A 16,082-nucleotide genomic window follows, 5' to 3' on the forward strand; every position below is an offset into this window, starting at 1 on the left:
TCCCCCTGCTGTTAGCAGATGTCATTGCTGTCATAAGAGGTCAACACACAACGACTACTTTATTGTGGTTGTGACTGTCTCAAGATGCAAACTCTGTAGACATATTCAGTCAGTCCCTCATGATTCTGTTCAGTTTGACTTGATCTAACTCACTGACCAGCCTCCTGGGCTGTCTCCCCTTGGGGTTTCATGACCTGAGTGACTGTTCACTCCTGGAGCAGATCCTTGCCTTCGCCATCCCTTCCAGCTCTTCTCTTGAGCCTCCTCTGCTTGGGTGGGAGTGGCTCTCAGCTCAGCTCCCTGCTACCCCAGCTACAGGAGGATGGAAGTCATTGATTGCAGTAGGGTGTGTGTGAAAGTAGGATGGGTAAATGAAGACAATAAACTATCTTGACCTGGCCTGAAGCTCACAGATTTGGAGCCTTGCAGTGCAGTGCTGACCTCTGAGACCAGAAGTCAGTTTTCCAGCAAATTGCATGGCTCTGGTGGCTGAATGATTAAAAACCTTCAGCAGAGGAGGCTGAATGCCTGCTGATCGTCAGACTTTTATAGATTCCAGCTAAAGCAAAGGTAGGAAGAGAGGCAGGGACCCTGGGCTTGTTTATTTGCCATAATGAGGGGTATTTGGTCATAATTCAATACACTCAGTGCCAAGGTACAGTTTACAAAAGAACACAGCCATAAAGCAGGTGAGTTCAGAGAAATCCAGAGCTAATACAGAGCTCATGGGGTTATTGTGAGTGACAAGGAATGCAGAAGCAAACACTGGGGTTGTGGTTCCCAACGCCCCCCCACACACATCCTTTTTCTCTAAGGCAGAGTCTCGCTCTGTTGCCCAGAGTGGAGTGCAGTGGCATGATCTTGGCTCACTGCAACCTCCACCTCCAGGGTTCAAGTGATTCTCCTGCCTCAGCCTCCTGAGTAGCTGGGATTACAGGTGTGCACCACCACACCCAGCTTAATTTTTGTGTTTTTAGTAGAGACGGGGTTTCGCCCATGTTGGCCAGGCTGGTCTTGAACTCGTGACCTCAAGTGATTCGTCCACCTCAGCCTCCCAAAGTGCTGGGATTACAGACATGAGCCACCGTGCCCAGCCCCCAACCTTTTTTGACTTGTGAACACATTTCGCAGGGAAAAGAAACCCATCTTACCCATCTTGTTTGGAATTTTACAAAAACTTATTTGCAGTAAACCTTGTCTGGCATAAGATAAGGTGAACTGATATAAAACTATTTTATTTTAGAGAAGCATTTCATCAAAAATGCAATAATTCAGATTATGGTCATTTTTTTCCTTTTTAACCTTATTTTTAATTCTAGAGAAACTTTGATGTGTTCTTTAAGACTTTTAAACCAATCTATCAGATAACTTACCTATTGAAAAACGTAAGATGAATTGACACTATTGTCATTTTTATTATTCTCTTATCCTCTTCCTCATTAGCACCTCTCTTCTCTTCTGTTTCCCTCCCTTCCTTCCTTCCTTTCTTTTTCTTCTCTTTTCTTTCTTTCTTTCTTTCTTTCTTTCTTTCTTTCTTTCTTTCTTTCTTTCTTTCTTTCTTTCTTTCTTTCTTCTTTCTTTCTTTCTTTTCTTTTTCTTTCTTTCTTTCTTTTTCTTTCTTTCTTTCCTTCTTTCTTTCTTTCTTTCTTCTTCTCTCTCTTTCTGTCTCTCTCTCTCGCTTTCTTTTTTCTTTCTTTCTTTCCTTCTTTTTTGACAGAGTTTCACTCTTGTCCCCTAGGGTGGAGTCCAATGGCACAATCCCAGCTCACTGCAACCTCTGCCTCCCAGGTTCAAGTCATTCTCCTGCCTCAGCCTCCCGAGTAGCTGGCATTACAGGCATGCACTACCATGTCTGGCTATTTTTGTATTTTTAGTAGAGACAGGGTTTCACCATGTTGGCCAGGCTGGTCTCGAACTCCAGACCTCAAGTGATCCATCCACTTTAGCCTCCCTAAGTGCTAGGATTACAGGTGTGAGCCACCACGCCCAGCCCCTTACATTTCTTGGCTGGTATTTCTTTTCCTTTCTGTTGTTAACCAACAGCTATTCTGATGAAAAATCAATCAATATATTGCTAAAACCATAGAGTTTTGATCACTTGATGATCAAAACTGATGCGACTACTAGGACTTTGAGCTATGAGCAGGGGCTGCAATCTCAACATCAGACAAAATAGAATTCAGGCCAGCAGGCATCAAACACGATGAAGACGGACGCTTGGCAGGTCACAGTTCACAACGAAGCAATAACAGTTATAAATACTTTTGTACCAATAAAGGGATAGGAAATGTATATTTATTTTATAAGCCAGAAACAGTGAGATGCAAGCAGAAATAGGCAAAACCAATAACTGGTCATGAGAACATCATTCTGTGGATAAGACAAGTCAAGTGAATAAAGAAAAAAGTCAGTAAAAAAATAGAACTTAAGGAATATAATTAATAAGGCAGATCATATGAATAGACATATACACTGTGTATGTATATATACATATGCGTATGTCAAAATTTAATTCCCAATATTAATACAACTTTTTCTCAAGCGCACATGAAATATTCACAAAATTTAACGGTACCTTTGTATGCAAAAAAGCAATAAGTTCCATAAAGGAAAAGTATTGGCTGGGTGCTGTGGCTCATGCCTGTAATTCCAGCACTTTGGGAGGCCAAGGAGGGATAACTTGAGGCCAGGAGTTCAAGACTAGCCTGGGCAACATGGCAAAACCCTGTCTCTACCAAAACTACCCCAAAAAATTAGCCAGGTGTGGGGGTGCACGCCTTTAATCCCGGCTACTTGGGAGACTGAGGCTTCAGAGTCATTTGAACTTGGAAGGCAGAGGTTGCAGTGAGCCAAGATCATGCCACTGCACTCCAGCATGGGTAACAGAGTGACACTCTGTCTCAGAAACAGAAAAGTAAAAATGTTATAATCACTATGATCAGGTGCAACAAAACTAAAAATCTTAACATTATTGCTCATGGAAATTGAAATATCTTCTAATCTTAACAATATTATTGCTCATGGAAATTGAAATATCATCTATTAAATACTTGTGGCTAAAAGATAAATTACTAACCAAAATTATAGAATATTTTAGAAATTACGATAATAAAAACACCACATTTTTGAATCTGTGGGCAATATTTAAAATGGTAATTAAAGTGTGTAGCTTTAAATACACGCCATTAATCCATAAATTGAATTCCCAAACCAGAAAACTAGGAAAAGAATAGCTTGTTGAAAAAAGGCTGAAAGAAAGCAAAGGGAAAGAAATCAATGAAGTACAGAAGAGAAAAAGAGTGGAATTAAGTCACAAATTCAATCCCAGTTCTTTCAAAAAATTAAACAAAATATGCAAACCACTGGCTAACCCAATCAAAAAAAATGAAAAAAGAATCCGCAAATATCCAAAATAAGAATTTACAATGAAGGAAATAACTGTTGAAACAGAAGAGACTTTCAAAGCGGTAAGAGCTACCCTGAATAACTTTATGCAACTAATTTTTAACATCTCGATGAAACGCGTAAGTTCCTAGGAAAATACCAGTTTAACAAAACGGGTCCAATAGAGACATAGGGCTGAAATAAGCCATAGAAGAAATGAAAAACGTTATCAAGGAGCTGTCAACAAAATCACTAAAAATGATTTTGCTTTTTTTTTTTTTTAAAGAAAGAGACTTCATTCCAGTAAACATTTTGCAAACCAGGGAGACACCCATTTCGGGGCAAAACAAAGGTGCGATATGAGACAACAAAGAGAGGGGTTGTCTTTTTTGTTTTTTGTGTTTGTTTGTTTGAGACAGAGTCTCTGTCGCCCAGGCTGGAGTATGGTGGTGCGATCTCGGTTCACTGCAACCTCTACCTCCCGGGTTCAAGCAATTCTCCTGCCTCAGCCTCTGGAGGAGCTGGGAATACAGGAGCATACCACCACGCCCAGCTAATTTTTTTTATAGAGACAGGGTTTGGGGTTTCACCGTGTGAGCCAGGATGAGCTCAATCTCCTGACCTCTTGATCCACCCGCCTAGGCCTCCCAAAGTGCTGGGATTACAGGCGTGAGCCACCGCGCCCGGCTGAGGGCTTGTCTTTTAAAGAGAAAGATCCTCCTGGGTTCCCACTCTGGTCTGCTATGCAAATGAGGGTGCAGACTTGCTTAGCTGTGATTGGTTGACCCTTGTTTAGTTCTGATTGGTCGATGCGGGCCATATTCTCCTGATGAGCTCCGGGGGCCCTTGATACAGGCGTGAGCAGGAACAGCTGTGAACGTCCCAGAGCGAAGCAAAGGTGTGGGTTTCCAGGAATGCAGAGTACGTGTGCGACGTCTGGTCAGCAAATGGCCACTAGGCTCTATTTTGAATTTAGCCCCAGTTGGCTCCCCGGGATCCACCTCGAAGGACTGGTTCTTTCGGGGTTCACAGAAAAAAAAGCCGTAAGAATCTCCATGTCCAGATAATCTCACAGGGAAATTCTAGCCAAGCATCAAGTACCTAACAGACCCAATGCTGCAAAAATTGTTTCAGAGACTTAAAAACAAAGGAAAATGCACAAATTTATACAAAAATGTTAACTGAAAATGTGTCATAGACAAAAGCATAAGCACTAAAGTTATAAAACTCCTAGAAGAGAATATAATAAAAAATGTCCGTGGCCTTGAATTAGGCAAAGACTTTTAGGTAGGACACATAAAGTTTGAATCATAAAAGAAAAATTGGATTTCATCAAAATTAAAAATATTTTCTCTTTGAAAAATGTTCTTAGGGAAATGAACGAAAAGGTAAGTCACAGGCTAGGAGAAAATATTTGCACAAAATATATCTAATAAAAGGCTTGTATGCAGAATATATAAAGAATTTTACAAGTCATTACTAAGAAGAAAAAAACATGTAACTTAAAACATGTTAAAGATTTAGACAGATATTTTACCTGAGAAGATGTGTGAAAAGCCCATAAAAGATGTTCAACATCCTTAGTTATTAGTAAAATGTAAATTAAAATGAAAACGGGATACCACATTCCACACACCAAAATGGCTAAAATGTGAAAGACTAAGAAACCAAAGATATAGTAAGCATTTGGAATTCTCCATTGTTCAAAGTATTGAACCATTGGAGGCAAAATGGTTCAATACTTTGGAAAACAATTTTTCAGATTCTTATGAAGTTAAACATTAACACTGTACTATCCAGAAATTTGCTCATAGCTACACATCCAAGAAAAAAGGTATTTCCCCAAGCATTTACCCAAATCCCTTCACATACATGTTCATAATTGTTCATAGTAACTTTATCCATAATAGTAAAAAGCTGGGAATAATCCAAATGTCATCACCTGGTGAATGGGTAAGTGAATTGCAGTGTGTCCTGCTGTGGAATACTATTCAGCAATGAAAAAGGAACAAACTACCCTTCCGTGCAACAACCTGGAAGAATCTCAAAGAAAGTTGTGCGCTGAGGGAAAGAAAACAGACTCCAAAGACTGTGCACTATGTGCCCTGTGTGATTAAACTTACTCAAAATTCTAGAAGAAATGAAACTAAAGTGAAAGAATGCAGATTCTTGGTTTTCTGGCGCTAGGGAGAGGCTACTGACAGCAAAGAGCACGAGGGGATTTTCTTGGAGGGAATGAATGTTCTACATTTTGATTGTGGTAGTGTTTACACAATTGTATACATTTGTCAAAACTCAACGAACTGATTCACTTAAAATGGGTGAGTTTTATTGTATGTGAATTATACCTCCGAGAAACGAATTTTTTAAAAATCTCAAGGCATGAGCATTGCCATCATCAACATGACTAATGTGAAGACAGTGAATTGATGAAATGACGGGGCAATTTGCAACGTGTGATAGGCACTGAGGTCTCTCTCCAGACATCAGGAAGCTGCGTGTTATCAGATGCCAAAGCTGAACCCACTTGCCCATTAGGGGGCAGGAAGCCTGCGAGTCTGTTCCCAGCATGGACAGCAGAGGGCGCTGCGGGGCATCATTGACCTGTAAGATTCTTCACGCGGAAACACCTTAAATTAATGAGCCCTGCGCGCTCAGAAGGTTGAATAGACGGCCCTTCCGTCCTCTAAGCCGCATTTCTGGTTGCGCCACATTAAGTCACACAAGTATTAAGTGCTGAGCAGTCTTTGGATCACAGAAAACAAACACAGAGGCTGCAGCCACTGGGCCCTGTGGAAAGCTGGTGGCCGTCCTGCCATGGTGTCCGCGCTGCTGGAGCTGAGATCAGAGCCCTTCAGCGGGAGTGGGACGACTCCTCTCTCCCCTGGTTTCCCTGGAAGCTGAGGAAGTTCCCAGAAAAGTGCCGAAAACCTCTCACCACTCTTTACACAGACCTGGTAGGGGCTGAGGTGGGGGAAGCTCTGTTGCACAGACGGGCTGACTCGGGGAATGGGCCAGCAGGGAGGGACAGGTTGGGGAGGGACAGATGGCAGGGGGACAGATGGGGCATCAGAGGAGACAGAGGCCGTCAGGGAGCTGCGGTCCTGCACATGGGAACCAGCCCTGGCCCAGCCTTCCTGGAGGTCGCTGGGCCTCTGCTAGTTACTGAGAGGGCACCACTGTGCCCAGGCTGCACCTCCCTGTGGCCTGGTCCCTCCACAAGCTGGAGGAAGGAGGGGGCTGCTCCCTCCCAGCCAGTGCCGAGTGACTGCATACCATACCCAGAAGCCCCACGCTGTATATTCCTGCATGCATGCCCCTGAAACGGTGGCCTTGTGGGTTGCAGAGTGCACGCTGCTTCCCCAAGGAAGAGACAGCTGCTTGCTCCACACCCGAGGGCTCCAAGGCTCAGGCATCCTTGCCGTGGCCCACCCAGCCAAGTGCAGCAAGAGAGGAGGCACCACCCCTACCTATTTCACTGGCGAGGGCAGACCCCCAGGGCTTTCCGGGAGAGGTGCAATAGCAGAGTTCCAGCTTGGGGTGGAGGCTGTGTGTCAGGACCACAGCATTAGCCAGGATCACAGGGAAGCGAGGCAGAGACCCTGGGAGAGGTGCCCCGATGTGCTCATGGAGGGGGCTTGGTAGGCACTGGCCTGCTGTGTGAGCAGGTGGAGTGCTGAGGGTCTGATAGCCAGATGCCCTCCACTGGGACAGTCACTGTGACTGTCTACCCAGATGAATGGGCCTGGGATATCGGGATGTGCATGTATGAACAATCATAGCAAGAACAGTTCTAAGCATATCCTGATTCAACTCATGAACCCTCACCACAAACCCAGAAGGGAAGATGTTATGAATGTACTTGGCATGTGAGTAAAACTAGGGTCAAAAAGTCTAAGTAACTTGTCCAAGGCCACACAGTGACCCTGAGAGAGAAATTGCTGTAGAGCAGAAGTGCGATAGGTATTTTTGAGATCTGATTCACATGCCCTCATTGTAGCCCCCTGACTCCAATTAACTGCCCAGCATCCCACAGGGGTGTCAGATTGGGCTTCTAAGGCTGGGTGGGTTGAGGGGGACATCGCACCAGGGCTGGCCCCCTGAAGCAATAGCTAGAGAAATTTATGCGTGTACCACAACTCCAAACTAAAGATAATGAATATAAAATGCATGTAATGAATATGCAGTCTATTCTCATTACATATTCTCTATTTGAACATTTACCTACTCACTAAAATTTATTTGTAACCCTTAAATCAATATTTGGGGTGCTTTCAAGGTCATTTGCAGAAATGTACAAAGTGGTGACAAATTTGGGTTGCAGGCATGCACATTCCCAACTGAAGTCACACAAGGTCTCCTTCCTTCCTTCCTTCCTTCCTTCCTTCCTTCCTTCCTTCCTTCCTTCCTTCCCTCCCTCCCTCCCTCCCTCCCTCCCTCCCTCCCTCCCTCCCTCCCTCCTTCCTTCCTTCCTTCCTTCCTTCCTTCCTTCCTTCCTTCCTTCCTTCCTTCCTTCCTTCCTTCCTTCCTTCCTTCCTTCCTTCCTTCCTTTGACAGAGTCTCGCTCTTGTCATCCAGGTGAGTGCAATGCGCGATCTCAGCTCACCACAACCTCCACCTCCCAGGTTCAAGTGATTCTCCTGCCTCAGCCTCCTGAGTAGCTGGGATTACAGGCACCTGCCACCACACCCGGCTAATTTTTGTATTTTTAGTAGAGACAGGATTTCATCATGTTGGCCAGGCTGGTCTTGAACTCCTGACCTCAGGTGATCTGCCCGCCTCAGCCTCCCAAAGTGCTGGGATTACCGGCGTGAGCCACTGCACCCAGCCACACATGGCCTTCTTGCCTCAATCTATACTGTGAACAAGTGTCCTTTTCTTGGCCTATGTGATTTCCCATTTAAAATGCCCCCATGTGCCATGGTGAGGAACTGTCTAGTGTCCTGAGCGTGAGGCGACATGGATACAGGGAAAACACCAGGGTCAGGGCAGCCTCCCTGGCACTGGGTGACAGGATGTCGGCCTGGAATTCAGCATTAATGCAACGACCGTGTGCACTCCGCAAGGTGTTCACAGGAAACACACTCGAGCCTGGCTACGTATGGCTGGTTGATGAAATGCTTCCAGAAGCTCGCAGAAGCCTGACCCTGTGCTTCCTCAGGAGCAAGGGTTCCAGATTCACTAGGTGAGTACTGGCAGCGACTTCATAGAGCTTAACTACATGAATGCCAGAACAGACTGTATAGATACCCACTATAAATCAGCACTAAAGTGCCTGTACACATACAGCCATGCAGCACTGAATGACAGGGAAATGTTATGAGAAACGTGTCATGAGGGGTTTTGTTGTGTGAACATGGTAGAGTGTGCTTAACGCACAGCTGGAGGGCAGCGCCTGCTGCATACCCAGGCTGCACGGTTGGCTCCCAGGCTGCAAACCTGTGCAGAGAGCGACTGGACTGAACACTGGAACTGAACACTGGAACTGCTGTAACGCAGTGGTAAGCATTTGTGTATCTAAACATAGAAAAGGTACAGCCAAAGCCAGGTATGGTGACTCACGCCTGTAATCCCAGCACTTTGGGAGGCCGAGATGGGCAGATCATGAGGTCAGGAGTTTGAGACCAGCCTGACCAACACGGTGAAACCCCATCTCTAGTAAAAGTACAAAAATTAACCAGGTGTGGTGGTGAGTGCCTGTCTGTAATCCCAGCTACTTGGGAAGTTGAGGCAGGAGAATCACTTGAACCCGAGAGGCAGAAGTTGCAGTGAGCCAAGATGGTACCACTGCACTCCAGCCTGGGCAACAGGGTGAGAATCCTTTCCAAAACAAAAGAAAAAGAAAAGATACAGTCAAAACATGGTGTGAAAGATGAAGAATGGGACGGTGAATAGGCACTTAGCACGAACGGAGCCTGCAGGACCGGGCGAGTCAGGGAGGGAGTGGGGAGTGAACTCGAAGGCCCAGGACACGACTGTCGTGCCACAGACTTTATAAACACGTACCCTTTATAAAAAAAAAATACTATTCTTTCTTTAATAATAAAACTATCCTCAACTTACTGTAACATTTTTACTTTATATTTTTTTAATTTTAAAAAATTCTGACTTTTTCTTTTTCTTTTTTTTTTTTTTTGAGACAGAGTCTCGCTCTGTGGCCCAGGCTGGAGTGCAGTACTGTGATCACAGCTCACTGCAGCCTTGACTTCCCTGGGTTCAAGCAATCCTCCCAGCTCAGCCTCCTGAGTAGCTGGGACTAAAGGTGTGCCCGGCTACTTTTTGTATTTTTTGTAGAGATGGGTCTCACCATGTTGCCCAGGCTGGTCTCGAACTCCTGGGCTCAAGCAATCCTCCTCCCTTGGCTTCCCAAAGTGCTGGGATTACAGGCCTGAGCCAGCATGCCCAGCCACAAACATTATTTTTAATTCTCACCAGAATCCTGCTAGGGAAGTAATCATTACTCATATTTTACAAAAAGCCTGAGAATCTGAGAGATTTTTAAAAACCTCCCCACGGTGACCCACCTGGGCCATCAACCCACACACATGGTAACGACTCCTGGTGTTCCCACCCCCAGCAAGCTGACCGACCCCTCTCCTATAATCCTATCTCAATACTCCCATCTTCCAATAGGAAGCTAGTGGCACTGGCCCCACCCCACCCTGGAGGGCCAAGGCCTTGGATTTTCTGGGGTGACAGGAGTGGGCTATTGGTTGACACATTTGCTAAGCCAGTCAGCTTGGGGTGGGAGAGGGACGTTGGGGGAAGCAACAGAAAGGCTGACCTAGCGTCATCCACTCTGCACTCCCACCACCGAGCTAAATGACACCAGGACCCCTTAAAGGAGATGCAAAAGAATCTTTCCACTAAACATAGAGCCACTATTCAATGCAGGAATCCCTACTGGGTATCTAGCCAAAGGAAATGAAATCATTCCATCAAAAAGATACCTGTTCTTGTACATTTATCGCAGCACTATTCACAATAGCAAGGATATGGAATCAACCTAAGTGTCCATCAACAGGTAAATGGATTTTAAAAGTGGTATATACACACAATGAAATCATATTCAGCCATAAAAAGAATTAAATCATGTCTTTTGCAGTAACATGGATGGAACTGGAGGTCATTATCTTAAGTGAAACAAACTAGACACAGAAAGTCAAATATCACCTGTTCTCATTTGTAAGTGGATGCTAAAAATGTGTCCACATGCACACAGAGAGGAATGGTGGACAATGGACATGTGGATGGCTGACGGGGGTAGGAGGTGGATGATGAGAAGTTAGTTAACGGGTACAGCGTACATGATTCAGTTGGTGGACACCCTAAAAGCTCTGACTTGACTATTATGCAAACCACACATGTAACAAAACTGCACATGTACCCTGTAAATTGGTATGATAATAATAATAATTGGTAAATAAGCATCTTTCACATGGTGATCTCCCCACGGTCGGCATTGCCTTAATGAAACGCTGTGAACTTCTTCCCTCGAGTATCCTCAAATGTTAGCACATTACCAAAGCTACCCTCAGGCAGAGGCCAGAAAACACAGAAGCAAAGAGTTGAGAGAGAATCTTTTGGCTTCCCTGGTCCAAGGCCCCTCCCTGCTTGCCTCAGAAATAGGAGACGACCGGCTGCCGCACACCCATCTCAAAAGCAAGGGGTCTGAGATGCATTTGGTCAAAGAGAAAGGATTTTGCAATTGCGATCTGAAGTCATGTATCACTCCAAGAGGGTTTTAGGGCTAGTCATTTGAGTTTTCATAAAAAGGACAGAGAATGAGAGGTACAAAGTGATTGTGATTGTGAATTCTGAAATGTACTTACGTGCAATACTTTTTTATTGCTTTTAGAGAAACCTAAATGTATTTGATGAATTTTTTCTCTTAGAAAAATTGAAGGGACATTAAAACTGCCAGGCGTGGTGGCTCACGCCTGTAATCCCAGCACTTTGGGAGGCCGAGGCAGGTGGATCACTTGAGGTCAGGAGTTCGAGACCAGCCTGGCCAACATGGTGAAACCCCATCTCTACTAAAAATACAAAAATTAGCCAGTGTGATGGTGTGCACCTGTAATCCTGGCTACTCAGGAGCCTGAGGCAGCAGGATAGCTTGAACCTGGGAAGGGGAGATTGTAGCGAGCCAAGATCGCACCATTGCACTCTAGCCTGGGTGACAGAGCAAGACTCTGTCTCAAAAAAAAAACCCTGCACATACACTCACACATGTACACATTCACATGTATACACACACCCATACATGTGTACACACACCCATACATGTGTACACACGCACACCACCATCACCACCTCTGCGTTAATGAAACCAGAATGAAATTTAGCAGATTTTAAGGGTTTTATTTAAAGAAATGGTATGTTAAACCATTGAAAATGATAAAAAGATGATTAAGAAACCCAGGATTTCATGAAACATGAAGCTGACAAGGAGCTGAAGTTTCTTCTTTGGTTTTGGAACACCCAGTGAGCCAGATGCATCCTCTGGAACCAGCCTCTCTTAGTAATGGCAGTCTAGAAATTTAAATGCAAGACGGTTGGTAAGGGAACCGCAGAAATGGGGGCACCTAGGCTGTGAAGCTGGGGTGGGCCCACGTCACTTTGCCCAGGAGCTTCCTACTGAAGAAGGAGCCCCTTTCCCGGGGAGGGGATTTAAGGGGACCAAATCCCCCCACCCCAGGCTAGAGTTTCCTCTGTGGGGCGCATTCTCCCCAGACCTTTTTTTATGACCTTTAGGTCACATAAGAAAATCACTCGGAAAATCCTGAACATGAAATATTTTGCTCTTTGGAATACTTTGATATCCTAAGAAAAGGCATCCTTCAAGGACCAGCACGCTCTTTCCCCATTTTCCTGGATCTGCTTGGTCTTTTTATTATCTTATTACACTCTGTGTCAGGAACACACTGTCACTAAGTGGCTGGGAGAAGTGGACCCATTCCCCTCCGTGGGCGAGACCCTCCCAAGACTGCCCGGAGCAGGACGTTGTGTGGGACGTTTGTCACTCGGGGTCATGTGGGGGAGAACGGGGAGGCCACGGGAGGAGGGGCCAGGTCTGCTTGAATTGGGTCCTCTCTGGTACCCAGCACAGCACAAGACACTCAGTAGCCTCCAAACACAGATCAGATTGCAATAAAATAGGCAACCCCCCTGAACGTTGCAACACCTGGGGAGGCGACAGGGATGAGCTGCTGTTTCTAGAACCATCACAGATGACACAGTGGCAATGCTGGAGGTTACAAACTTATTGAAAAGACGCTGTCTTTGCCAAGAACATTCTGGAATTGCCTTCAGAAACCCATAGGAGGCAGGGGCCCTGGCCTCGATGGCGTTGAGGCAGCGAGGCAGCTGCCCTCCCCGCACCCCACGTCTGGGGACGGAGGAGGAATCATGGTGTCCAGGAACCAGACGGCGCGTCCCACAGCCACGTTACCTTCCACAGACTTCGGGTAGAAGCACCAGGGCACTTCAAAGATGAGGTTGGAGAAGCAGCAATTCCGAGAGGCGCATTCCTCGGGGCTGATGCCCCGGTAGCCACAGTCTCTTCGGGCTGAGACCTCCATGACGCACTGCTCCGACTCTGCCACGGGACAGGCACGACACCGAGACCCAGTCAGGCCTGCTGTGCCCTGGAAAGCTCCACCCCTTCCTCCTCTGAGAGCAGCGCTGGTTTGCAGCCTCCATGGATCATAAGGTGCTGCCGGGGGCAGCATCCCCTGGGACTGCCTCCCCCGGGGACTGTGGAAGTGTTGGCCCCTGGGACGGCCTCCCCCGCGGACTGTGGAAGTGTCCGCCCCAGCGACGCTTGGTTGGCCGGTCCTCCCCGAAGGTGGGGCCCATGTGGGGTGGTCACAGTCGGAAGCTCTGGAGTCCCCCACCTTGGGGAAATCATTTTGCCTCTCAGAACTCAGTGTTATCCTCTGTAAATGGGGTGGTCCCCCTGACCAATATGAGAAAAGGTTTGTGGGCACCTTGGAAAGATGGAAAGCGTTTGGACACGGTATTGATACCCAAAGACACTGCCATTCGGTGGGCGCTTGTGAACAATCCACCATCTGCCTGGTTTACCTGTCCGGCCCAGCAAGCCTCCCAGCAACAATCTGGGGGAAGAATCGCCCTTCTCCAGAGGACGTGCCCGGTTCCACGCACACAGGTGCACGGCACACTTGTAATCTTCCTTTGAGCATCCTCGGTGGTTACAACTTGGGTCCTGATCCCTTGCGCTGACATAAAACTCACTCCCAAAGAACCCTAGAAGGCTTCACTTCCTTCCCCAACATCTGAGGTCTGTCAGCCCTTATGTTACTACTATCCTATTAAATAACCTTCATTTCCCCATGGAAGCTTCCTCAGAAGTCACACTTCAAAAGCTAGAGGAGACCTATTATTGTTTTTTTTCTTTTTCTCAACTAAAATAAAACTGATGGCTCCACACATACATGTCTGCTGAAGGAAATAACAGTATAGAAACGGGATAGGTGGAACATTTTCATCTCACTGTTGGCTGACCTGGGCTACCCTATAGACTACCAGTCCAGGCTAGTCCCAGATTAACCAACCTGGACTACCTCTAGACTAACAGTCCAGGCTAGTCCCAGACTAACCAACCTGGGCTACCTCGAGACTAACAGTCCAGGCTAGCTCCAGACTAACCAACCTGGGCTACCTCTAGACTAACAGTCCAGGCTAGTCCCAGATTAACCAACCTGGACTACCTCTAGACTAACAGTCCAGGCTAGTCCCAGACTAACCAACCTGGGCTACCTCGAGACTAACAGTCCAGGCTAGCTCCAGACTAACCAACCTGGTCTAGCCCCAGACTAACAAACCTGGGCTAGCTCTAGACTAACAGTCCAGACCAGTCCCCGACTAACCAGCCTGGGCTACCTCTAGACTAACCGGCCTACGCTAGCCCCAGACTAAGCAACCTGGGCTAGCTCCAGACTAACTAACCTGGACTAGCCCCAGACTAACCAACCTGGGCTAGCCCCAGACTAACCAACCTGGGCTAGCTCCAGACTAACTAACCTGGTCTAGCCCCAGACTAACCAACCTGGGCTAACCCCAGACTAACCAACCGGGGCTAGCTCCAGACTAACCCACCCAGGCTAACCCTAGACTAGCAACTGGGCCTCCTCCAGCCCCTGCTCTGATCTCTGCCTGTGAAGCTATGGCAGCCCAGGAAGAGGGTGTGGTTTCCCTGGAAGGTTACCTTGCTTCGGGAGGGGTTCGAAACACCAGGGGACCCCAGCGACTCTGGAGTCGAAACAGCATCCTTTGTCAAAGCACTGGTCGCTGGTGATGCCAGGGAAGCCGCAGTTCTTCCTTTTTTGGGGGCTCAGCCTGGAGCACTGGCAGGGGGCTGTGGAAAGACCCTCGGTCAGCCCCGCCCGGGTACCCCAGACCACACTGCTCCTTCTCTCAGGGATTTTAGGGGTGCCTCTACTGTCTTGCTGGCACATAGAGAAACACAAAGTCTTATCTTGCCCATATTTAAGCAATGCAGTTTCCTCCTGAGAAACGGATAGGGCTTTGCTGAAATTGTTATATTAGTTTAAAAAAAAAAAAAGCCAGGCATGGTGGCTCATACCTATAATCCCAGCACTTTAGGAAGCCGAGACGGGCAGATTGCTTGAGCTCAGGAGTTCAAGACCATCCTGGGCAACATGTCAAAACCCCATCTCTACAAACAATACCAAAAAAAAAAAAAAAAAAAAAAGGGCCAGGCATGGTGGTGCACACCTGTGGTCTCAGCTACTCAGGAGGCTGAGGTGGGAGGATCACTTGAGCCCGGGAGGCAGAGGTTGCAGTGAGCCAAGATCACACCACTGCACTCCTGCCTGGGTGGCAGACCAGATCGTGTCTGAAAAAGCAAAAAAAAAAAAAAAATCCCTTCTAGAGGAAGATGAACAGATGGACCCAAGGCTAAGATCGAGGTGACAGGTGAGTGCTCTGGGACTCCAAGGACCCTTGGTGGGAATGCCCTCCTAGCCTGACATGGGGTCCACTGACACCTGCCATCACTCAGCCTTTCCCTAGGAGGGAGGCTCTTCTTGGAGCCACCCTCCTGAGCAGCAGGGAATCCCGTGTGAACAACACACATGGCCAGATGCCTTTATGGCTACTTCCCCTCTCAAGTAAATTTATTTCTTTAAGAGAAATAAAGAAAGCACGTAAAGAGACCCTCTCCTTCACTTACAGGGTTTCTCACCCCCCGCCAGGGCACACAGCCCCAGGACGAGGAGCACTGCCAGGAGCTGGGCGTCTCGTGGTCCCATGTCCAGCTCAGCTGCACCCCAGGACGGCTTGCAGAATGCATGGCGCCCACTGCCGGGTGTGTTTTATAATCTCTTCTCTGTTTGTCTAACAAGCACAGATAACCTTACTTCTCTGCACCACGGCCCCAGCCCTTTGATAAGCTTTCTTCTCTTCCCTGTGGCCCCAGCCCTTCCACCGTGGAGGCGAAGAGGAGGCAAGTGGCAGCCGTGCTCTGGGCAGGCGAGGCTTCCGGGCGAGGGTGACTCCCTGCTCGGTGAGGCCTCCTCCTGCCCGGGCCGGGGAGTCGGGTCGTGCCAGGCTGCCAACGTGAAAACCAGCCACGTGCAGGTCTGGGGCCGGGCATACCCAGGGTCACACCCAGGAACGGATAAGCCATGCATTTCTGCTGCTAGAGTGGGCGG

At 47.2% G+C, this 16,082-nt stretch overlaps 1 protein-coding gene across 1 annotated transcript; it reads right to left on the minus strand.

Annotated features, from left to right (window-relative positions):
• Window positions 1-11,724: 11,724 nt before the first annotated feature.
• Window positions 11,725-15,717, minus strand: LOC105472588 (trefoil factor 2). Its single transcript, XM_011725968.2, has 4 exons — window positions 15,602-15,717; window positions 14,615-14,764; window positions 12,836-12,982; window positions 11,725-11,916 (listed from the first exon to the last, which is right to left on the minus strand). Exons 1-4 carry the CDS (start codon window positions 15,678-15,680, stop codon window positions 11,903-11,905), a joined length of 390 nt encoding a protein of 129 aa, XP_011724270.1. The 5' UTR covers window positions 15,681-15,717; the 3' UTR covers window positions 11,725-11,902.
• Between the last annotated feature and the right edge of the window lie 365 nt (window positions 15,718-16,082).

Source organism: Macaca nemestrina, chromosome 4, assembly GCF_043159975.1.
Source record: "Macaca nemestrina isolate mMacNem1 chromosome 4, mMacNem.hap1, whole genome shotgun sequence".
NCBI classification, from domain to species: Eukaryota; Metazoa; Chordata; class Mammalia; order Primates; family Cercopithecidae; genus Macaca; species Macaca nemestrina.

Excerpts from the sequence above, each read along its gene's own strand:
- LOC105472588 (XM_011725968.2), bottom strand. The coding sequence starts at position 15,680 with ATGGGACCACGAGACGCCCAGCTCCTGGCAGTGCTCCTCGTCCTGGGG. Across the intron at positions 14,765-15,601 it reads GGCGGGGGGTGAGAAACCCT|CCCCCTGCCAGTGCTCCAGG; the intron begins GTAAGTGAAGGA and ends GTCTTTCCACAG. Across the intron at positions 12,983-14,614 it reads CGAACCCCTCCCGAAGCAAG|AGTCGGAGCAGTGCGTCATG; the intron begins GTAACCTTCCAG and ends GTCCCGTGGCAG.